Source organism: Calonectris borealis, chromosome 12 (genome assembly GCF_964195595.1).
Source record: "Calonectris borealis chromosome 12, bCalBor7.hap1.2, whole genome shotgun sequence".
Classification (NCBI taxonomy): domain Eukaryota; kingdom Metazoa; phylum Chordata; class Aves; order Procellariiformes; family Procellariidae; genus Calonectris; species Calonectris borealis.
The window spans coordinates 16,443,723-16,468,588 of record NC_134323.1 but is presented as its reverse complement, the minus strand read 5'-3'; the positions used below and the strand labels follow the sequence as shown (position 1 = coordinate 16,468,588).

At 40.5% G+C, this 24,866-nt stretch overlaps 2 protein-coding genes across 2 annotated transcripts in view; both read right to left on the bottom strand.

Moving 5' to 3' along the window:
- Positions 1-552: 552 nt before the first annotated feature.
- Positions 553-6,364, bottom strand: CLEC3A (C-type lectin domain family 3 member A). The gene is made up of 3 exons (XM_075160727.1): positions 6,250-6,364; positions 4,041-4,121; positions 553-944 (listed from the first exon to the last, which is right to left on the bottom strand). The coding sequence occupies exons 1-3, from the start codon at positions 6,362-6,364 to the stop codon at positions 553-555; spliced, it is 588 nt and encodes a 195-aa protein (XP_075016828.1).
- Positions 6,365-21,641: 15,277 nt separating this feature from the next.
- Positions 21,642-24,866, bottom strand: part of VAT1L (vesicle amine transport 1 like) — a 64,166-nt gene continuing 60,941 nt past the window's right edge. The window contains exon 9 of the mRNA XM_075161453.1: positions 21,642-24,721. Within this exon, the coding sequence (XP_075017554.1) occupies positions 24,623-24,721 (99 nt within the window). The 3' untranslated portion in view covers positions 21,642-24,622. The remainder of the gene's footprint in view (positions 24,722-24,866) is intronic.

The following is a 24,866-nucleotide window of genomic DNA, read 5'->3' as shown; positions in this document are numbered from 1 at the left end:
TTTCATTTGGCTTTCTTAACCCATAGGTAAAACTCCTGGTCACAGATCCATAGTGTGAAACTCTAAGGATGATGGCCATTTTTCACAGGAGCTCACATAATCCCAAAGTCCCTCTTAAGCACTGGAATTGAAAGGATCCCTACATTTTATATTGGCACATGTCACCATACAGCAATCTTTTGTAAACTTTCAATAAATTCACCAGAGTTCTGAGTTCAAGTAAATACTATCCTACCATGGAGATACAAAGTACAGAAACAGGAGGTGAATTCCAGCAACCCGAACATCAGGCTGAAATAATATGCCAAAATATGATACAATGTAGGTCAAAATATTATATATTTTCCTGTACATAATGAGAGCACTCACTAAACATAACATTTTTAGCATCTGAATAGAAAATAAATTAATAGAGAAAACTTCTGTTTCAGGAAAGAGTGAGTACAATGCGAGGAGATGGATATTTTTAACTTGCCACTGTCTAAGTGGGAGGGGTTACTAACAAGAAAAACTGCATGTTATAACTCAAAACATGGTCATTTGTATATATAATTATGGGATCAGAAATTCACAAATATATCTTTTGGCAGTACGGCAGACTTCATCCACCCACTTGCCTTGTGATGACTGAGAAAAAAAGACACAGTTTTCACGCTTCCCCCCATTTGGTTGGGCACGATCCCAATTGAAGTACTGTAGAGCCATGCCATTGACATCAACAAATTTGCCTTCATTTATCATGTCATTGACACCCAACCAAAACTCAGACACTCTAGGCATACTTTTCTTGCCATAATCTCGGAGACTTTGTGTTTCATCATTATTCCTTGGGATAGCCAGTGTCCCTCCCTTGGCTATGCAGTCTTCGTTGGCTTCATGGAAATGTCTGGTGCCTTCTGATATGAGGTAGCACTTCTTATGGGCCTTTGTCCCACGAAGACAGACTGTGAATAGATATTGGTTTGCACATTCAGTAAAAGCTTGGGCTATAGGTTTGAATAATGTTTCCTAAAATAATTTTCTAAAGGTATGTTGGGAATTAAGCAGACAAGTCCCTCAGCAAGTGAAAGGCTCGACTCCACAGAGTGGGCCTGAAAGTAGCAGTAGATGAGACTTCCCTGCTATTCATCCTGTTCATGTCAGACCATGTATGCAGCCAGCGTTTTAGCGTGCCTTTGGGAAGTCTGAACAGACTGCTCACAGGCACTCTGCAAAGCACCTTGGACTACAAGAGATGGCTAAAAGCAGAGCATGCTCTTATAGCTGCTCCAGAGAAGAGGCACTTAAGAGGAAGGACAGGCTTAACACCATATAGTGCTTTGGAGAATCTTCCCTGTGTTTATGCTGATAAACCTCAGGCATGATCTTGAGCCCCAGATTCCCTCCAGCAATGTAATTCTCTCAAGGATTTTTTTATTTTGCTGTTTCAGATTGCTAAAATATAATCCAGGCCTGTTGTCAGTGTATCTTATGTCTTCTTTTAGCAAATAGTCCTGCTTTCACATATTTTTACCTTATTTCATCAGTCTTAAAACTGATGGAATGGATGAGGTATGGATGTTTGTATTGTTGGCAGATGTAGGTTGGTCATCAGAAAAATCTATACTTGGCTTTACAGTAAAGAGACAGATCTAAAGGTCTTTTCATATTTATGATATTTAAGTGCCAAAGAAAAGTTTTATGCATTAACTAAGCCTAGTTCCTAGCAAACAAAGGCAGGACAGAGAAGTGCTTTTTTAAATGTGTCCTGCTCACCAGAAAAATATTGATTTGAAATTCATAATGCAAATCTCTGTCTGGATGATTGATAAAAGTATATTTCCACCTGCAGAAGAGTACACATTCACCTCTTTAGTTCTTAATTTCTGGTCTTTACCTCATTTGAATTTAGAGTTTGAAGGGATAGACATTGCTGGAAAGTGACTTAAATCTATAAACACTTTTTTAAAGTGTACACTTATTACTGAGCTTGCATGACAATCTGAACCAAATAATCTAAACATTTACATTTATAAATCTGTTTGCTTTTAGTTCTACTGGAACATATCAGGGAAGTCTTGGTAAAGTCCAAATGTACTAGAACATTAATTTGGCATATGCTCTGTAACTGGAATTGCATTGCAGAACCTCTGTCAGAGTTCTTCCAGCCCAGGGTCTGTGTGGGCAGGCTTGCAGGAGTGAATCCTTGAACTTTGCTTTCCAGCTGTCCTAATGCCGATATGTGAAAAACTGATTCTCCCAAGAAAAGTACGTACAAGAAGAGAATCCTCCTCAAAGGAGTGTTCCTTCTGCGCTGAGAAAGGTAGCAAAGGCCTTGAATAAACTCCTGTAACAGTTATTTTTAGAATCCTGCATGTGACTACTTCCAGATTATTTCATTTATTGCTTAAACTCATCTTGTACTTATATTAGAAATATGTCATGAAACAATATGAACATCTTCTGTCCTGATGTTTTCTATAATCTGTTTCTAATTCCTGTCATCTGTTCTTGTAAAAAAGTAATTATGTATCTGATCAACAGGATATGGAAATCCACTTTGGACCATATTCTGTATGTCTCAGTTTTTTAGTATTTCCAGTTGTATTCATTGCATTCCTTAGCTGCATTTTCAGGGTCATCCTTTTATATTAGGGCTTATCCTTCAAATTTTATCCTTTCCAACTGCTAATGGCCAAAGAAAAATAATGAACATATTTGCTAAATGTTTAACAAATTTATATTCATGAGAGAGATCAGAGAGACCTTATCTACTTCAACAATGCTGCCGTAATGATGGAGACTGGCCCTCTTTAGGGAGAAAGTATATGCTGCTAAATGGCGTGTGGCAACATTTCACAGTATGTAGAAAGGAGACCTAGGAAATTCAAGCAAAAGAAAAAATCAGATTGTAATGTGTGTCTTGGAAATGTCCATAAGCTAAAAAAGCAGCTCCTTTTTCAAGTATCATAAGGCCATTAATAAATGCAGTCAGAGCTAGAGGGGTGATAGATCTCTTTTTGCCAAATTTGGAATCCAGTTGAACAGTGTGGGTTCTGAATTTAGAATATAGCTCAAAATAAGTTTTGAGGATAGAAAATCTGTCTCTGGTTTCATTTCTAAGCCACTGCGTGCTTACTCTCAAGCTCCTTCTGGAAGCAATACAAGAATTACTTTTAAACAAGAGTTACTTGTCTAGCACAGGCTCCCTCTTTTAAGAAACTTCTGAAGTCTTCTTATAAGAAATTTAAAAAAAAAATATTTTGTAAAGCTCAAAAAGCTCTATGTAACCCAAGACGTAAAACAGGACAACCCAGATATTACCATCCCTAAGGAAAATATGTTCTGTTTCATGTGAATGATGTCATTTCCTCTGTAGTGTCCTCTTGTACATGTTTAAATGTTAAGTTTTGTGTCAACAACTGTGAAAAAGCACAACTGTCTAGTAGGTGCATGTGTATTTACCCGTCTTATTTTGTTTGGAAATTTCCATCTGGCTATTTAAATACTTAAAGGATTTTGCACATTGATACAGGATATTTCTGAACCCACAGTGGGTATTACTTTGAAGTTTTATGGCAACATTCACATTTGAATGCAACAAACAGCACACTTTAAAAAGGCTCAGTCTTTTTAACTTCCTTTTGGGGGTATTCTTAGCCTTTTCCATAAATACTTTTGCCTTGACAGTTAGCCCATGTTCGTATCAAAACTGGGGACCTAACTCATTGACCGTCTAAACTCTAAAACCCAGCAACCCTCATTGTGTTGCCTTTGTCTGATTATACCTAAAATCACAGCTTGGGGTTGTGCATAGCAAAGACAAAAGTAGTTCTTGCTCCTAGTGAAGAATCATCACTTGCATGCCATTAGTTCAGACTTGATTTTACTTGAATGCTTCCGTCAACATTTGTCTTGCCATTACAGCTACAGCATACCATGCTCTTAAGGAGTTGTATTTCTCAGTCACAAATCCCCATTAAAGAGAAGGATGGGAGTGAAGGAGAGAGGAAAGGCAGTGATAACTTTTGGAAGACATTGACCAGTGTAAGCTGCTTTACCTGTCTGAAGTGCTTGCATTTCTTTCAGAGCATTTACTTCTCGCCACAATTTGTCAATCTGGGTCTTCAGGTCATCTTTTTCTGAAATAAAAGAAATACAGAGAAATGAACAGATATGTATGCAAAAAAAAAAAAATTTAAAAATTATTTGTTAAAAGCTGTTTCAGAATATCAATGGTTTCTGCATTGCTGCGATATGTTTTGATTTCTTTTAAAGAATTTTCCTTAGTGAAAGTATTCCTGTAGGTTCCTATAAAAAACACGCACCTTTACCTTTCACCCTCATAGGTTAAATCTCATTTTCATTTGGACTGTATCCTAGTAACTGAAAACCATGGATTGTTGCTGCTAATCGTTATTTAGCATGCCAGTATCTAATTTACAGCAAACTTTGCCTATTTACTTTTGAACCTGTACTGCATGGTGTGTATATATGACATACAAATAATAGCAGGACACAAGTTGTGTTTCACACAACTCTTGTTTGAGCACAGTGAGGAACAACTATTATAATCCAACTTCACAGTCTGAATGTACGCAGACAAGCTTGCTGAGCTGCAATTTCCTCTCCCCAGGAGGAGCCTTCCTCTCCCTGTCAGTACAGAGAGGGCCTGGTGATTTGAGTCACTCAAATTCAGTCTGAATCACCATTTTGTAGCACTTACAAAAGCACCAAGAAAATGGTGGGACAAGAAAAGAAGCTAATTTGCACATAACTCCGTTTTCATGTCCTCTTTTCCATTCTTTTTTCTTAATCATTATAATACTCCACCACCATCCAAAAACTAGCAGTCATGTTTCCATTGCACAAGATGACAACTTGATTGCAGCAGTAACCAGACCTTCCAGAAGCCACAGTAATGAACATGAGGAATAAATAAGCTCTTTCACACGTAGCAGAACTAACAAAACCACAGTTTCTACAGATCTGTATTACATGACCTAATCCTCCAGCACCCCAGAAAGCTCATCTTTTCTCCATATTCTCTACTGCCTGTGGGGATAACCCCAGCTGTTCTTCGTGACTCCCTGGTTCCCCAAGGCAGGACTCCCAGTTACTAAGTCCATGCTCCTCCCTGCGATTCCCAGTTCACAGTAGCTTCTCCATGTCCCCTGTCTGCTTCAAAAGAGGCAAAAAGCAGAACAAGCTGAGCTCTTGGTGCAACCTTTTCATAGTGGGACACTAATGCAGATCTCTTTTTTTTTTTTTTTTTCCTTTCTTTTTCTTCCCCCCTCCTCTTCGTTTTTTTCCCGATCTCATTCTGAATTTCATAAAATATTGAAAAACTTATCCTCAGGAGCTCCATTCTTCATTTCAAGTTCAAAAGTAGTGGAAGGTTGACAGACAAATGTGCTGGCAAAACAAATGTATAAGCAGCCTGTTCTTAGGACACCAAACTGAAAACTGGAGAGATTCAAAAGGAGAAGGAAGTATATATAACTACAGCTCCAGAGCAGTGTAATCGTATTGTATAATGGCTTTATCAAAGCTGTGGTTTTTTCATTGACTTGGAGTTTAAATATTTGCCATTAGTGTAACCTCCATCATACCCTCTTTTGTGAGAAATAAGTCTTTAAATTAAATACACAGACATTTCCAAACAACATTCAGCGTTTTTTTATTTGCTCTGTAAGCTTTGCTCTGGGAATTTATGCTTTATCTTTTCCTGCTAATTCTTTTTCATTAGTTTGACTTGCCATTTCACAGTACTTGTCACACAGGTAAAGTAATATTCCACAAATATTAGACAGACATTTTGTTAAAATTAGGAAATGGTACAAAAATCTGAACAATAACCCTTGGAGACTGAATATTTTATTCTGCTCTTTTCCACCATATGTACATGAATTTCCATTCCTCTGATCTTAGTCAATATAACTACTTAACTAAGCATGATCGGCCAGAGTCCTCTCTCAGCTGTACTTCTGAGTCCTAAATAATGTCGACAGAGATGAGTAGGCGTAACAGAGCAATGTATTTACAACTGTTATACATCTCTATTTACATAACTCATTCTGCCACCTTATTTTTAGCTTCGCTAACTCACATAAAAATACTTTAAAGACAGATATAATATAGACTCAACTGTCCTTTGTTAATAAGCATTTGTATAATGTTAGTTTCTGGTTCATGCACTGTTATTTAAGTACATAGTAAACTTGCATAGTCTATAAGCTTCTATCCCTCCTCCTAGTTAAAACCCAGTACCTTTCACTCTACGTTTGCTGTGCTTCCTGGCTTTGAATTTGGAAGCCTGGCTGATGGTCTGATCCAGCAGTAGTATACTTATGAGTAGGAAAATCCTAAGTCCAGTTTGTGCCATGTCTCTTCCAAAGAACTTAACAAGAAGCTTCAAGAGATTCTCTTTAGCAGCTCTGAGAGCAAGTCACATAGACACATCTCAGTAGGGACTGACTGAGGTCAGTTTTATAAAAGTGTGGTGATAGGGTTGGCTGTACTCCTTGCTTACGAAATGTGTTTAATACTTGAGCTGGCAGTAGCATAAGGCACCCCCTTGTTCTCACATCTCATCTGAAATTCCTGTTTCCGTTTTGAGTTCAGCTGGGACAGGTTGCTTTTACAGAGGCTGTATTAGCACTGAACAGCGCACTGATTGCCACTAATGAGCGCCATATCTCCTGCTTTAACTTTGAAGCCAAAATGTATGGAAAAGCAGATGGATGCTCAAAAACACCTTGTGCAATGTCAGTCTCAAGGAGGGATAGCCAAAAGATTTCTACAAATATAACAGGCTCACCCAGCACAGCTCTGACCCAAGCTGGCTAAGTCATGACAATGGTCATGATCTTATTTACATTGAAACAAAAAAAGAATTTACTCACTCCTGAGTAAATGCAAACATTGCAGCTACATACACACACACACATATGTATATACACTAAGATCACGTCATGTTAGGAGTGCATTTATTAATTTATGAAGAGTTAATAAATACCTAATAGATATGACTGCATTTCTGATTAAGAACAGTGTGTGCTATCAGCAGGGTCTAGTCAGGGGAACAAAAGAGAGCGATACTCTTCCAAAGGTTCCAAGTCCTGACCATATGGTCAGAGGAAAAGATGCTGCTCTCAGAAAAGCACAAGATGCTCAAAGCAGGGCAGTGTCTCTCTGGACCCTGGAGAGTCCTCTGCATTTGGATCTCTTTCATTCGCCTTGGGCACTCGCCCACTGGGATTGCTATAAGTAGTAGAACCTCTCACTGATTTTGGTGGACAAATTAAATTGTCACAATAATGTGACCATCCATCACACCCTTTTCTTCTCCTTTGCCCCAGTAAGAGAGGTTTTGTTTAAAATGTTGACACTGAAGTCATCATTGGGTGATGGGGTGCTCCAAGCACAGTTCATGCCTCTCAGAGCTATTGTTCCAGATATCTCTCTGCCATTTCTGCCTTGGTTACACTCTGCTCACGTTGCCAGATTTTTTTCAAAATGTAACAGCAAGAGACTTACTACTTTAATAAATGAAAGCTGAGATTTAGGGACATGCTGCTATACTACATGAATGCATACTGGCTTTTTCCAATCCCCACATACAGTCTAAAAGCACTTCAGTACTTATAATGTAAAACACACCTACACCATCTGTTTTGGATACCTTTAAACAACTAGCTGTATTCTAATAATCTATAACTAGTAAGCATCTATCAACCATTAGTTAAACTTTTCATAAATGCATCCCTAGTTTCAGTGGTCCTGCTTCAAAATATTGAAGGATGTTACACTGTAGGGAAACCTCTGGATCAACAATGCTAAGCCCTCAGTGCTATTACGGAGCATAGCACACCAGAGATGGTTATTACAGGGTCCCCCCCACCCAGGACTGTCTAACAAATCACTCACACAGCTGCACAATTTCAGTACGCAGTTAAATATGGAAAAGGCTGTCATTCCAACTAGCACACCAGAAACTGAAATGTGAGCTGTCAGAGGAAAACAAGGAGCTTTGCAAGGTTCTAGTTCAAGATCTAACCTGTCATTTAGAACTAACCCTAAGTTCAGGGTTGATCCATATTTTATCCCAATAATATTGGGGCATCAATATAAGTTAATTAAGGGCAGACAGCTGAATCAATAACTGCCTCCAGTTAGTTTTTTCACTTGGTCCCTTCTCAGAGGTTGTGGAACTGCACATGAAGCTGATCCTGAACCACTGCAGCTTGTAGCCTGACATATTAAACTAGTGCTAATTTTGGGTTACCTAAAGTAAGGGAACTGTAAACCCCTGAAGCTGTTTCATGTGGAGCTTAGCTGTCCCATAGGCTCTGAGAGAGGCAGGACAAGAACTGGGGTCATCAAGCATTTTTGTGTGTGTGTGTGCTCAAGGACTCAGTACCAGAATGTATTTGTTCCTGCTCTTAGGAACTTGAGTTTTCTAACACAGACTTTCTTTTCTTTCTGTGAAAAGAATCTGACAGAAAAAGATTTGTACTCTACTGAGGCAAGCACAACTCGCTAGAAATGGAGGTATAAAGAAATTACAGATTTGGTATTCTGAGCGTTCTTGGCCAAGAGCCTGAGTAAAAACCCATGCTTTTTGGAATATGCCATGTTATGTCCTTTTAAGAACAGACTGAAACTCTGTTTCAAAAGCTTCATCCCCCTTGTTCAGTAGTCTCTTTGAGCATTTTAGGAGTCTGCAAGTAGCTCAGCTGGACTTTACACCTAATACCTGAATCACAAAGCTGTCCTTGCAGCTGCTGTGAGGGACCACAAAGGTGTAGGGGCTTGTTTGTCTAGAATTTGTCTAGAGTACCTGAGAAATAAGTTTCACACTTATGACTAATCTATAGCAACTGAGGAAGCAAGTTTAACTTCTTGTATACAGTGTGTGGGCAGGAGAATCGGAAAAATCAAAGTATGTTGCTGAGAAGACATAAACTCCCAGTGCTACTGTGAGGAAGCAGGAAATGGAACCACATAGGAGGCCTAGAGCCTCACTGAAGTGAGTACCTGGTCTGTGTATGGTCTTGAAACTAGCATTGCAATGTCATTTAGAGTTGTAATTTTTCTTTTACTAGCATAGTTATAGTAATATAATACAGCCCAGAGAGTGATAATACAGCCCTATACACTTACGTAATTTTTCCTGGGACAAATTATTCCTCTTTCCATAGAGGAAGGGAGGGGGATAGTGTGCTATACAGGTATAAATAGCCTCATACCTTTATAGCTGCATCTAGAATAGGATGGGATTTTGCATTTTATTTACACCGGTATAGCAGAACTGTGTACAGACAAACTCGTAGTTTCTCTTGAAGTGCTTAGTTCTCTTCAAAGCACTCTTGAAGCACTTTGTTTGATAAGAAATATCTTGCAAAAGCCATAGCTGCTGTACTGCACAAGCACCTGGTTTTATGGCTCTCACCTCCCCACCTCATTCCATTTGCTTTCAGACAACTGAACCATTCAGAGCATAAGTATCCTTTGGTAAAAGGTTTATTTCAGTTTCTCCACAGAGGCTTTTCAAGGTAAAAAGTCTATTCCCCTTGGAGACAGTTCTACCTTTATATGCTCCTGTAAACTAGCTCAGAAAAACTCTTCATACAGTTGTTTTTTCCTATCCATTCTCAGCCATCACTGGGTTTGTGGAAAGAACCTGCAACTGGGCAGAGAGTATGAGAAGTTTGTGTGAGATGAGGACTGAATGCTGGGCTGAGATCCTGAAATAGGTCTGGCTGCAGAAGCCATTTTCTGTTGTGTGGAGTAAGATTCTATATAGGGAGATCATGTCCTTTACTTATCTCATGAGGTAGTAGAGCTACAAATAAAACTCTACTTGTAAAAAATATCTTTAAAGAAAATTAATGCTTCAGTCTGTTGAAAAGCGAACTGTTCACATATTGCTAGTAGACAGGCTATGTTTTACTGAGATCTACAGTCCTCTCCATGCTTCAGAGCTAATTGTGTTGTGGCATGTTTCACCAAATGGGAAACTGATGGGCTATCTGCTACTGAAATCATAGCAAAAAAATTTTTTTTTTTTGCAGCATTTCAGTTGTGGAAAATTCAGCTCAGTATAGGATTTGGGAAAAAAGCTTGTATGTGGGTAACTATTTGCCCCTTCTACTCAGAGTATAAAGAGAAAATGAAAACTGACCGGAGCTGTTGCCAGGCTAAGGAATTTCAAGTGGGACAGTCCAAAGAGCCAATATAGCCCACAAAAGTAGATAACACAAAGGTTAGTAAAAAGTTTATCACCTCCCATGCATCAGTTTTTATGACTGTTTTGGGTGGTAATGGGATCCACTGGTTGATTTTCATTTGTTTCAATTACATGTAAAAAGTTTTGCAAATTCTGCTAGTCACAGATTATGTCGTGCTTGGAAAATTACTGTATGCTTGGTTTCTTTGGCCTTGAAAAGTCTTGCAAATTCTTTCTTAAGGATTTGATCTCAATCCAACCAGGTATGAGGTGGGATTATGGCTGACATCCCAACACCAAAGTTATTTTGGGGAAATTTGTACAAACAAACTATGTTTAGGAAAGGGAAGGGCTAACCTTATGGTATGTGAGGTTCTGTAAAAATTATTAATGATATTTTGGGTTTTTGCAATCAGTTCAAGTTTTTTCCTGTCATGCTAATTTGCTCTTTTGAAAGGAAATTTTCTGGCTACAAGTGATCTGCTCTGTCTATTAGAACTAAAGGAAGTTCCAGATTTATTGCAAAACCAGGCTGCCCACCAGTGACCTGCACTGAAGGTCACTGCGTGTTAAAATGAGGGCATTCATGTCTTCTTTAGATATGTGATGCTGCTATCCCAAATGCATGCCTCACCTTGGCACTGTGGCATTGATAATGGGATTGATCAATAAATAGGCTTCTTGAGGTGGTATTTTTCAGTTCCAAACCTAGCTGTTATTACCTACAGGTCTGGTGCTTTTCACTTCCCATGCTGTAAATACAAGCTTCAAAAATGAAGAAATTTGAGGCATAAGTAATGTATGTGTACTGAAAAGATGGATCAGGGCAGTAGTTTGAGCTTCCAGAACAAGGGCTTTTTGTATCTCTTATTTGGGGTCTTTGTCACAACAGCATCTCACAGCTGGGTGTTAGCAAGCAGAGAGGAGGGTAAACAATTTGCAAGAGGCAGCAGGAAGACTTGTCTTACATCTATCACACATATTTAAGGCAAATATCATTATCTTGTCTGTGTGACCAAACTATCTCACCTGTACTCCTTTCATTCTCTTGTAATGGCAGTGAATACAGATTATAGGTTGTAAAGTTGAGAAAATACTGCTTATCAAAGTCAGAAGAGATTCAGAATTCAGAAGAGATTCACCAAATCTACATGCAGCAATGTTAGCAAAGGCATTGCACTCTTTTTTTGGTTACCTATCCAATGCCACTCTGCACTAACAAAGTTGCCTTCTTACAAGGTTCAGATATCTCAAAGGAATGGCACAGTTGCCAAATCCTTTTTACTTCAGGCCTTTAGCTGCAAAAATAAGTAGGTGCTGAGTGTTTTGCTGACTGTCATTACCTATTTCTTTAGGCAGAAAGGACCCCAAAGAAATAGCTACTTATTTAGAGATAAATGTTTTGATGGCTATGTAAAATGTGCAGAGAGCAAACCATAATCCCCTTCAAAACAGAGACTTTTTTACAGATCAGCTGACTCTGTCATCTCTAAAGATAAGAGACTTTAGGAGAAAATTTAAAGCAGTTTCTTTGCAGTCCAGATGCAAACAGAAGAGTTGAATGGGGTCTTTTAAAATGCTACTCCTGTGGACTTGGCAAAGTTTCTATGTTGGGAATTACTGGCAGCAGCTCAGCTTGTTCAGCCCTTGAGATGTGTGTGAGAATGTGTCTCTCTTTCTTCTTTGTAAACACAAATTACCTGTTGTGCTAATTTTTCTCCTGTAATGTGTGCTGCCTTTTTTCCTTCCTGGAAATGATCTGAAAACATCCTGAGCATTTAATTTCTCTCTTTAAATATTTTATTTTTGATCATCATAGTGTCCCATAGTGTTTCCAGCTTCACATTAATATGATCTTAATAGGTTCTGCTCATCCTTACATGTGCCAGACAAAACGATTTGGACAAAGCCTCGATTTAGGCACTGTGAAACTCTCCAGACAGTCTGAATTGCACATTCACAGGTTCATAGCAGGTTACCGAAGTGCAGCTTTGCGTTCTGCCAGTAGGGCAGGCCAGAGTGAGGATTACGTTTTGGCTTGTGTAGATGTTTGTAGGTTTTTCCTATATTAGATGGAAAATCAGACCTTCTCAGGAGTGTGATCATGTCTCCCTTTGGTGGATGCACTTCACCGAGGACTCGAAGGTTCTGCTCAAGAGCTAAGGCCTTCTGCTTTGCCAACCCAGAAACTCGAGCTCCCACCTCATGTATGGCCATATGACCTTTGAGGTCCCTAACTCCTGTGCCATGGAGCACCCTTCTACAGAGGTGCTCTCGCAGACGCTCCCAGTGCTGCTGTTCCCACCCAGCCTGTGTGGCTGCCCACTGGCGAGTTGATGCTTCAGTTGGGGGCTGCCAGCCTGGCTCAGGACGAGAAGCCAGACCACGGCTCTGCAGTTCAAGGCTGTCACAGGATCTGCAAACAGCTGACCCTGCTTTACCGTGTCTTAGAAGCAGCACTACTCCCATGCACAGGCATAAGCGGCTCATGCACCAGGCCCCAGGGTTGGAAAACATGTGATGTGGTCCAAGTAAAACACCGTTATTTAAAATTTAAAGGAAGCTGCCTGGTCAGGAAGGAAAAATAGCACCTAAATGTAAATGCTGGGGAGATGTCTGCTTGTCTCTGAAAGCAAACTCAAGCAGTGAGAAGTGAAAAGTGACCCGGCCTTGCTGGAGGCTGGGAAAGGGGCAGATGGGGGCAGTGCCTAGCTCCTACCTGGGAAGCCCTACCACCACACACCATGCACATCCCTGACCCCATGATGGGATAAAAGTGCAAATCACACATCACCTACTGGATGCTGAGGGTGGAAAAGAAAAAATAACCTATATCAGTGCAATTTTATTTAACAGCCCAATAAGTCTATTGAGAAATAACATTCGTTTATGGGAATGCTGCCCTCTTGTGAAAGGTCAGCGGTATAACATTCCCTCCCATCTTCAGCTCTCCTACCGTTAAGGCTGTGTTTTGACGATACACAGATGAGTTATATGCTATTACTGTATTAGAAGTCGTTTCAAACGCTGTCCCTAAAATTTTCCTGATTGCAACACAGAAATCTGTGAGGGCTTTTTCGAAGTCTTGGTTACTTTTCCTTCTGAATTCTAGGTTGGGCAGAAAGATTCATGATGAGATAGCACAGCATCCACCTTTCCTGTTAGCTGCTGTCTTTAAGGATTTGAAATCTTAGTACATGTCTTGGGTGGGTATTGTAGCCAGACTAGCATGGCCTCCAGTGCAAACTAGCAAAACACATATTTACCTCTCTTTTCTAATATGTTCTGTAGCTTGTTTGCTGATAGCACTCAAGCTATCTAGTATAAAGCCAGCCTGTTAATGTCTATATAAAACACACTCACTGCACTGTCCACACTGCCTATGCAGATGGACCCTGGTTGAGATACTGGCAATATTTAATGAGGAGAATTAGTCTGTTTCAGAAATTGTGGGATGTTCCAACTCCTGCACTACATGTTTGGGAGAACCCCAGAGTTTTTAATGAAAAGCTGAAGGGATCAGCAAGAAGGTAGCTGCAGTTGCACCTGAGAGGGTGCGCTCATCTGCAGTTCAGGGAGATTTCAGAAGCAGGGGTTATAGATCTGCACATGGCATTCTTTGGGACTCAGAACTGATGGAATTCACGTTATAACATTATAACTAGCTAAAAGTGGCTGTTGGTCATGAAAAGGGGGATACAAATCCCCGCTTTTCCTCATCTTCTTTTCTTCCTGAAAAATTGAGATTCCTCTGGTAGAGTTGAGGGGTGCTATAAGACATGTATCTCTCTGTGCACTGCTTGGGCTATGGTGAACCTCATGTCACACTCCTGGATCATTGTCGATCCCCCATGTATTTCCAGCCTGGTGCTGCATCCTCTCCCTGCGCCACAACCCCACAAGCCAGGTGCCACCAGAAAACCTGAGCTGTGGGTTTATAGTGTGGGATTAAGCAGCTAAGGATGTGCAAGTGGCAGGGCCACACACCCTGATAAAATATACAATGTTCTCGGGAGCTCTTTAAAGAGGACTTGAAGTCACATTATTATTTGCAAGCAAGGCGTTTGTAAGCAAGATTTGTAAGTAAAGGGGGAAAGAGAGATTTGTGTGGTCCCCTGTATCCAACTACAAAGGCAGCTGATGCTCACATCTATCCAAAGCCTGAAACCTGACCCGTACTTTAGTGTCGGAGCTTCTTCCCAGCACATGACGCTACATATTGTGCATGTATGTCTGTTGCATGACCTTACACATCAGGGAAGAAGGGAGTTCAAAGACTGCATTCAGACTTGAAGTCTTTTGAGACTGAAATTTGATTCCTCAGTGGCAACTAGAACAGCAGGAATAAACAGGATATTTATTCAAATATTTTCAAATAGTACTTTCAAATGGAAAATATTCTGGCATTTGCCAAGTAATTTAGACACTATGGAAATGCAAACTTCACAGAATTTTTCATTATTTCATTAATCATTCTTACTGCAGTTTATTCTTGTTTCCAGCAGATGTCTTAAGAGCCCTAGGAATGATTAGGAGAGCTCTGATTTTATATTGCTTATCTATCAAAGTAAAAGAGAAGAGACCAGGCTCTCCACTGTCTGCTTAATACTCAGGGTAAATCCATTTTGTTGTATGGCCTAACACCAGTGTTACCCAGTAGAGGGTAGGTTCCATCTGATTATACAGTTTCTAGATGCTTCATTACTGTAGGAAGAGCAGTTGCAGACACCCATTAGGTCAAACATGTTTGTACTGTTGGAGTTTCAGGAGGAATGGGAGATCACTTGTACTGGCTTTGTCAATATTGTTTCCTAAAATAATGCTATGGACTCTGCCCAGATTAAATCAGCTTCGTATAAAATAGTGACATGATTTCACAAGTTACATGGACATCTGACTGATTAAATCGTCTGATTAATCTTGTAAAGATCTTTGAATCTCAGGATCATATGTGTTTGACACCACTTCATTGCGGTGGGAGAACGAACAGGTTAGGTTTGCCTGGATTTGACATTCACTGCCCATGTTCATTCTCGGTGCCTCTCCAGCCAGAGGACTTCTTTGCAGTTCTCATACCCCTCCCTGCAGGGCCAGGTTCCCTACTGACATGGAGGCCTGCAGCTGACATGGACCTGCCAAATCTTATGCTTTACCTTGCTCCTTGCCCTGCGCTTCTCCTCTTGCAGCATTGGCAGCTGTACACAGCTGCAGTGCAGTGCTGGCAAGCGCAGGCTCCGGTTGCAGCCATGTGCCTTGGTTCCTCCCCTCTTACGTGCGTTGGGCAATCAAATAGTGGAGAGAGCTGCTATTTTATGGCTTTGTCAAGCCCTGTGCTCTCCCTTGCTCAACAGACTTGCACGTTACTGGAAGGCCCTCAGTCCACATAAATGGGGAAGGGGAAGTTCCTGTGAGTTAAATTCTCACTAAAGGCAACAGAGTTTTGCCCGCTTAAGGCCAACAGCCTTTGCTCCTTCTCTGATAATTAATGGCAAAACAGTCAGGGACCATCTCCGCATGCAGAGGAAAAGTGGTGCCAGGTCACCAAAGCTGGACATGTATAAGCGAGCCAGTAATATTTGTGCAGCACTAGATCTGAGCTAGTCCGGCCTGCTGAGATGGCAAGACTGCTTCCAGATATAAGCTGGCAGGTTTGCACAGAGCTACGTGCTGCTACATAGACTTAACAGCTTGGGTCTCCATTAGTTTGAGGAACTTGGCACTGCACACTGCTGCTTGATGTAGATGCTCCCCAGGTTGCAAGCAATGAATGGTCTTTATCAAGGCAGGCCCTTTGCAAGGGATCTAATGTGACCAGGAAACAAAACAGCTGTTCTAAAGAAAGGCTAGCAAATTCATCTCTCAATGCAGGACCTGTCAGACAACTGCTTGCTTTACATATCCAAGCTTCTTATACAACCTGGCACTTCATGCAGGAGTTTGGCCGGCCTTTGCACGCTGCCTCTGGTAGGGCAGAGGGCTGTGAGATCCCTGGAGCGTCAGAAGCAGCACAGCTGCAAATGCAGAGGAGCAGCTGTATTCTCTGTGCAAGGATTTTCCATTTTGTACTTCACTTACTTGCTCCAGTGGCTCTATAAAACCACTATAAACCAATACTGCATCATCAGGACAGATAACTGGGTTTGGCAGTGCATATAGTGTATTTTAATATGGAGAACTGAGTAAGGACTAAAAAAAAGAATCCTGTTTTTTTTCCCCCCACCAAAAAGTTATGACATGGAAATAAATATTACTGCCTGAATTTTTAATACTGCAGCTATGACTAGGTTCATTTAGAGGACCAATCAGCTTGATGCTGTCCCTATCAAAGCCAGTGGTAAAACTCCTGTGAGATTCCAGTTTGAGTTGAATTTACTATCTTAATGGGAATAAGGAAGGAAGCTTGCAACAATTATCCTTTTATTATCCTGTTTTGCTCGATGATTAGCAAACAGAACACTGTAATAACTTTCTACATCACTGACAAGTTGAACACAATGCAGATCAAAAATCTCATATGAATCATATTATGTATGCTCTTAATGCATACATAAGGTATGTTAAATTAACCTACAATGCCAGGGAATGTGCTGCAAGAAAGACAATATTGAAATGAGACTAACATTTAATATGTCAGCTGTGAGAAATGGATAGAGCAAGTGTCACGCAGCATAGCCAATGGCATCTAATACATTTAGGTGAGCGGTTGCAGATTGATCGTTCAGGTGAGACCTTAAAGACAATTCCTTCTGTAAATCTCCTGTCTCATGCCTATGCTGAGTCTCTGAGTACTGCCTCTCTCTAGTGACACACTGCATAAACACACCACTGATGTACAGGTCCAACATCACCTGGCAATCAGACTTTATTATGGCATTCATTTTTACAGCCCAGTATGCAACACCATTTCCCATCTGATCCTCAGATGGAGCAAGCCAGTTCCACCCATGAGGTCAGGATGAGCCAAAACAGCAGGATCTGCAGTCTCATCTGAATCCAGGCATTGCTTGTCAGAAAAGGCTGGGTTCAGGGATCTGGGTTGCTCATTTCCCTGTGATGCCCTACCAGAGGCAATTACTCAGACATACATGGAGAGGATGATCAAGAAAATAGTAGAAAATGCTTATAATGGCCACATTCAGTGTTGGTTCAGGCACTGAGCTATCATATTTGATGAGAAAGCAAGGAAAATTTAGACTATTGTCTCTCAGCTGCTGCATATGTTTCTATGGAGCTTTGCTGCCAGGGTCTCACTTGAGGGTATTCAGCATGAGGTTCTGTGCATCTCCTTTGCTTTGGAGCAGGTATGATTTGAGACACAGCTTTCAGCCATGGAGACAAAACTTCCAGCTCAGCTGCTAAGTTTTATCAAGATTCCTTCAGCTAGTGGAGAATTAAATGCCACAGAACCATAAGTCCTTAAACCAAATGGCAATAATATGGCCTTGGACAAGTCACTTATTTTCATTTTTTCTGTCTACAATAGAAATGGTCCAGAAACTCAAAGGGATGCTTTTATAGGACCAATGAGATATTTGGTGGGTCACAGGAGACTTGGTTTGATGATTTTTTTTTTTTTTTTACGGTGGGAAAATATTCCTAATATAAAATGCAGACACTAGAAGGAAAAAAAAGAGCAGCAGAGAAACAGAAAAATAATCTGCCAAAGCAAACTGACTTAGAGAAGAAAAACACTTCACTTGTCATCTTCTCTCTTCTGTGTTAGCAACAAAAGAAATGTTTTCTCCTAGAAGCCTCTGGAAAACATCACTGATCAGACATGTCCTCCAGGCCACATGATGCCTGTATTACCAGAAGACACCCCAGTCACCATTCAGCTAACTTCACCCACCAGCCTTTACAAATACTGTTTGGTTATTAGCTTATCACCTGGCCAGCCCAAGGGCTAGCCATTTCAGGGGAAGTACAGAAATCCTTATCATAAATAATGCATCCAGCATATCTGCCATCTCACTCTGTTCTTCTAGGGCAGCTAAGATGCTGCATCATTTACTGCTGCACTATATAGCGAAACACATCTCTCCATGTGGGAAATGTATTTACAAAGATTACCCAGCAGAAGAGCACAAAATGATTTGTACTGGAACCTGCAGCTTATCAGGAAAATGATGTTTGGCAGGGACACTGCTAATGTCTGGCATAACGCAGCACATTTCCAGTTCTGGCGGTTGCAGAGGCAGAGCTGCTTCCAGCAGCGCTGCAGGTAGCAGGAGACTGATTTGAAGGCAGCCCAGCCTTGGACCTGGGACCGGCAGAGAGCCCCTGTGCCTGGCAGGCACGGCAGCTTGCAGGAGCTGTGGGCATAGGTGGCATAAGTACTTCACAGCTGCAGCTCTAAGTGCAAGCTTGCCTCCAGAGAAGTGCTCACCTCCTATTCCCAACCCCTCAGCCCTCACAGTAGAACAGTTTTTCCTCCACTGTTTCTCCCAGTTCTTCTGGGCTAATTTTAGCATCTCAGCATGGTCACTAAGCAAGAAAAAAAAAGCTCTTCCAGAGAGATCAAAGCCCTGCTAATCTTAGAAGGAAAACAAGCAGGCTCCCACCTCTGCAGCCCTTCCTCAGTCACAGACCCCATCCACCCAAACCACAACCCTCTTCCCCTTTTTATAGCTGGCAGCTGCTGTTCCTAGACTAACAAGTGCCAGTGGCATCTCTTAGCCCACCCATTTAATCCCTGGCTGCCCAGTTTGCAACTTTGCCTAGTGGTGTCTGTACCAAACATTACACTTTATGAGGGTTCAGAAGCTGCAAGATCAAAGAGTCTTCATTTGTCTCTTTAGGTTATGTTTTAGTTCAGTCAGGTTTAAAGCTTTTACCAACAACTGTGAAGACTGTTCCTTTCTAAATGAAAGCCGATCTTATGTGATGGCAGGTGTTTGAGTTTTTGAGACATGCCAATCACTAGGAAGGCTGGCAATGCTTGTTCCTGGCCATTTTTTCTCATCTTGCCCGAAATGCCTGTGGAAGAGAAGAAAGGTTCCCATATGTTACGGGTTAATCTACCTGTGTTTAGCCCACTAGGAGTTTGTCTCTCACTTTCTGTGGGGGATGAAAGTGAACATGACCCAGTATTCTTCAGGAGGTAAAAAATTAATTTTCTTTAAGTGCTACCAGAGAACAATGATGATTATTGAGTATTGCAGGGACTCTAGAAAGCCCGCAGAGAAAGGCTGGAACCTCCATGTTAAAGCTGGTGAGAGGTGGGGGGCTGTTAAAGTAGCTCCAAGGAGGATACTGACTTCAGCAACAGCAATGTCAGTGTCAGGCACCTTTTTATACGGTAAAAAGCATCTTTTGAACCTTCCCTTTTTCGGCTTTGTGCAAGCCTGGCTGGCTGGGGTAGGAAGCAGTGGTGCAGCTGCCCTGTTTCTCTCTCAGGTCTGTGACGATGGGCTGTTCTGCAGCTTTATAGAGAGAGACAGGAGCTAAACTGAACTCTGAGCACTGAACACTTTTCCTGAAGTGAGTCAGATTTCCAGTGATGTGGTAAAAAAAGAGCGAGACCAGAAAGCCTTAGAGGCTGCCACATAGGAGTGCAACAGTCTGGGCAGTGACTAAACCCCATGCCCGTAACAAACTACCCCGCAGCCTCCCTTTCAAGCATACAAATAAATCAACAGATAACTACAACTCCTACTCACTTCTTGCTCTTGGGCAGAGACATACATGATTCATTTCTCTTCATACATTCATCCTCTAACTCTTCTTCATCTGCACTGTTCTCGTACCACCTTCCAGTTTCAGCACAGCACCCTGGTGGTGAGGTGCCCACACAGCACTGTTACAAATGGCAAAGATTGAGGCAATGTTAAGAAAAACATGCCATTTGCTGCAGAAGTAGTTGACAGAGAGAGCCCAGGTAAACATGAAAGGAATGGCTTAGTCAGGATCAACTGAGTGCAATCAATCAGCATGACAGCTCAGACTAAGGAGAGAAAGCTACATTTGCATTTATACTTTAACCTGTTCTCTCAAAGGAGAACATTAGGATGTTTGCCTAGATGTTACAAACTACTTGGAAAAAAGGTGCCTTGATGCAGATAGCAATTATAGTGTTGATTGTTTTGGCTCTTTCTGCAGTGAAACAAAACACTAGCTCACACTAAGGGTCTTAGGTGCTGCCAGGGGGAGAAACTCCTGCACGGTTCTCTACGAGCTGGAGGTTTTAAGTGTGTTGTGTGCTGGCAATCATGGCCATACTAGAAGAATCTTTTTTGACAGAAAACAATCATCAGGATTAATCACTAAGCTCACAGAAAATGAGAGAGGAAGTACAACATGGAGGATGAGATGAGACCCAGGGATACTCAGTATCCTAGGGTGATTTTTACATTTTATCTGGCCAGGTGCCACACGCTGGCAGCCTGCTGCATCCCTGCTTGCCTGGTAGCAGCCTCTGTGTTAAATTTAAGACAGTTGAGTATAGATGGCCCAGTGGGAAAGCTGGTAAAAGGCAGAGCTTCATTAGTAATCACAGAGCGTTTGCAAAAGGCTATGGCTGTTTGCTTTCAGCCTTATCCTGACCCCGTGATTAGGGATGCACTGATCATTATTTGCTTATTAAGACTTGAAAACAGAGAGCAGAAATTTACTCTGCTCCTCTTCACAATCAGCAAGTGTTCATATGAGCTTTCAGATTATAGAGCAGATGCAGTAACTACTGAAGTGAGATTTTCCAGGGACATCACAGGCTTTAGAACATGTCCTGCATGATTGGAATGAACCAAAGCTAACACTTCCTTTTTGTTTAGATATTAAACTGAAGTTCATTGAATCATTTCTTCCTTTCATGCAGGGAGACCTTTAAAGCCAGGTACTCAAGTACAGGCTTGAGATGACCTGTAAGGTTTGGTAACCGTCATCAGTTCTTTGAAAGAAAATGTGTAAGCCTCATTGCAGCCCTGAGTTAAGACCAAGACCCAGGGAGAGTGGGATTTTAGATTCAATTGTGTCCTCCTGCTTTCTATTAGCTAATTTGGGGGTGGCTGTTTTGGAGACTATTTTAAGATTATTCCGTTAGAGTATCTTCATTTCTGAAAGGAACTGTCTCTCTGAGGATAACTTGTGTGTCAATCTGTCTCCCAGTGCAGTCAGAGTGCTAAAATTCTGGAAACTAGTTTCTATCTGTATCAAAATACATTTCCCTGAACACTTCATGAATGGTGCTTATATAAGGTTTTGAGTATCTTAGACTGTAACATTCAACATTTTATATCTAAATCGTTAATGTTCTGTAAGTAGCACACTCAGCCATTTTAATAACCGCGATGTACTCTGTAATAAAAAAAAAAAATCTTTGTATATCCCTCAGTGACCAAAATGGAAAATAAGACCTCAAATTTTCCTCTTAACCAATTCCAAGTCAATTCCCTAATGTGACCATAACATTAGAATAAAACATGTAAGCCAAGGATAATGCTATGCTCAATATTTTATTTATATTTTTATGTAAACATAATTTGCTTTGTAGGCACAATATAACAAAAGCTCTAAAGCAACAAATACAATTAAACAGTGTTTCAGTTCACTTCAGTCAGGCTTAAGTTAAAGAGAAGCTTTCACAGTTCCTTTAAGGCAAATTGAGAAATAATTTGTTTCACTTGAAGAAACTATCCAATTGTCTTAGAGTCGTTTAAACAACACTGTCAGTAGTAAGCACAAACCTTCATTTCTACTACAATAAGACTTGGTCAGTAACAAGTCTCAGCATCGTCATTTTGTATAGCATGCCCTCTACCACTTCAGATGCAATACTACTGTTTGTGGTATTCTAAAAGGTACTTAGGGCTTGTGGGCCAAATTCTGCTAGCACAAATCCTGCTTCCAGAACAGGTACCTGAAAAATTTCCATTCATTTCAGTAGTAACCTTCATATATGCCATATTAATACCAGTAAAACACAGAGTAGAGTTTAGCTTGCTGATGACGGTAATACTCATCTGTGTTGCACTTAAGTAGATCCAGAAGTATTCCTTTGTACTCACTGCAATTACCTGATATTCTGCTGATCAGAAAATGGCCCTAAAATTGGTATGAATTAGCATGAAGAGTATTTTTGCCTTGCTAACAAAACCAGAAAGAACTAGCCAAAATTATTTCATTTGATTGTTGTCCCTACGGTGTCTATGGCCATGACCAAGATCACCCATCTTTATTTCTCTTGAAGGGTAATTTAACTGTAGAGCCAACCATACCGCGGTTTATAACAGAAGAACGGATTTGCTATTCTGCTTGCCCTACTAATTTAAGGCCTTGAGAATGCCACTTTACTGCCAGCTCAAAGGTCACCAGCAATATTGCTCACTTTGGCGTCAAATCAAAATTCCTAGTTATGTTAAAGTTTGTTGCAGGACAACATCATTACACTAACTGCAAAACAAAATTGGGCATGTTTCCTACCGTTGTCAGCTTATGAGTCGTGAAAACTTAATGGCCCTTCTTAAAAGCCCAACTGGCAAGCCTAATACAGGGAAAACTCTCACTGAATATGTATTTTCTTCTGTGGACAAACTCCCTGTTTGGGCCTGATATGGCACTGGAAGTGTAGGCAAGTCCAGCTTGAAAAGGAAATAAACCATAGTGAAGTTCTGCATCAACATCTAGAGAAAACTGAAGTTCTGGTTCAATTAATATTTCAAAAGCTTTTTTGGCATCTCTCCTCCACAGTTATTTCTTCTCATTATTTTTGAATTTGTTTAACCCAAGGGAAACTCCTTCAGAATGAACTTTCTGCACAATTATCTGGTATTAGAACAGCAACTTCATGAGTACAGTGCAAAGAGATGGACATTAATACTCAGGCAGCAAGATGAAACAAACAGAAAAAACAAGAGAGAATCTTCTAAAACCACACATAAAAGTCATCCAGACCCACGAGTCCTCTCACATTGAGAAAAGCCTGAGAAGCCCTCCCTCTCTACTTTTCTGTATTAGTTTTCAACTTCTATCACTACAGAATACTTGTAGATTTAGGTGAACAGCTAGCCATGCCTGGGGAAATACTTTCTTTTGAAAAAAATATATTACTTCAAAGATATATGACATTATACAAGGTCTCTGACATTCCTTTAGCATTTCTACTGTAGGTGATTGCAGTCATTTTAAAATAACTGTTTTAACAAGACAATTGAGGACCTGAGTAGCTGCTGCTTGGATAGGTGAAAGACATGAAAAAAATATTTACTTTTGTCATATTTAGATATAGTTTCCACTAGTGGGAGGTAGATAAGACTAGCTGGTCTTTGAATACTTGATCCTGCAAATAATTACAAACGTAACTGTACACATGGAGCAGAGCTTTTGATAGAACTACTCACCTAGATAAAGTTATCCCTGTGCATAATTTCTGATGGGATTAAGGCCTAAAACTCATTTTTAACAGGGTTAACTTCTGTAGCAGTTCAGCTCCAGCTTGACAGTTGATCAACACATTAGCGATTTCGGAGCAGTAAACTCCATCAACAAATTTCTTTCCACATACTGATGAGTGATCCTTACCAATACGATTCAAAAATGAAATTTAAAATTGGTTTGGATTTTGGACACAGATGAGTCAATGTGTCCTTAGCAGAAGATGTTGATCTGTCAATAACAATGCTAATTGCTACAGGCAATTAAAGTTCTGGGTCTAAAAAGAGTGGCTCACTGACCTTCTTTGCCTGTAACATACAGGGCGATAGCTCAGATCAACAGGAAAGCATGGTAGTTGGCGCTCTGAATGAAGTGTTTAATTACTGGTGTTGATGACTAATGTGATTATACAATACTAATCAAAGTCTCTCAATTAATGATTTCTTGCACAATTTCAGATTCCCCAATTCTAAATGAGGTATTTTTGAAAATGAAGATAGGATTGCTTATAAAATGATAAAGCATGACTGAGGAAAATGAAAACTCATCTTTTTTGCAACTTTTATCTGTGGTTCATAAAAGAAAAACTATTTTAACACTGAAAATCCACAAACTTAAAATCTTCCCTCCAGTTACAAGAATCTTCCAGACAGCAAGTGGGGAATTTTTTTTGTTACTGTTTCCAACTTGCAAAAAAAGCCCAAACCCCCCAAATAACTTTATGCAAAATGTTGGAATTTGCATGAGAAAGATGCCCATCTAAAATTACACAGTAAGTTAATAAGGCTTTTAAACGGGAACAGAAAAATCCATGGGACTCCTACAGGGAAATTGGGTATTACACAGGAATGTCATAATACTGCACTGGATGAGAATGGCACTTGAGTTCAAAACAACAATGATCAACAGCTCATAGCTCAGCTGACTGCAGACAAATACAACACACACTGTACTACAGCATTTGTTCACTGATGCACAGAATAGATTTCCCAGTCTTGTTCCCTTCTACTTCGTCAATCTTTCTGCTTCCACCACCTCTGGCTGTTACTGGATGAATGGCATGCGCTCTTTATTCTCATTGTCCCCTTCATGGTCTTCTTCCTCTTCTCCAGCCTCACTTGTCTCTGTGCTGTCGTTGGCCATCTGTAGGATGAAAGATGAAGGACATCAGAGCACCTTTCACATTGTTTTATTCATTCTTACTTCAGTTTGATTCATTTGATAAAGTGACTTTAAAAACGAAAGAAGACATGGTTGCAACACAAAAATAAGCATTCTGTCTGTGCAA

Bases quoted from the DNA above. Each gene is read 5' to 3' on its own strand.
- CLEC3A (XM_075160727.1), bottom strand. From the start codon at position 6,364: ATGGCACAAACTGGACTTAGGATTTTCCTACTCATAAGTATACTACTG. The intron at 4,122-6,249 runs GTACTGGGTTTT...CTTTTATTTCAG, and splicing joins CAGCAAACGTAGAGTGAAAG to AAAAAGATGACCTGAAGACC. The intron at 945-4,040 runs GTAAAGCAGCTT...ATCTATTCACAG, and splicing joins AATGCAAGCACTTCAGACAG to TCTGTCTTCGTGGGACAAAG.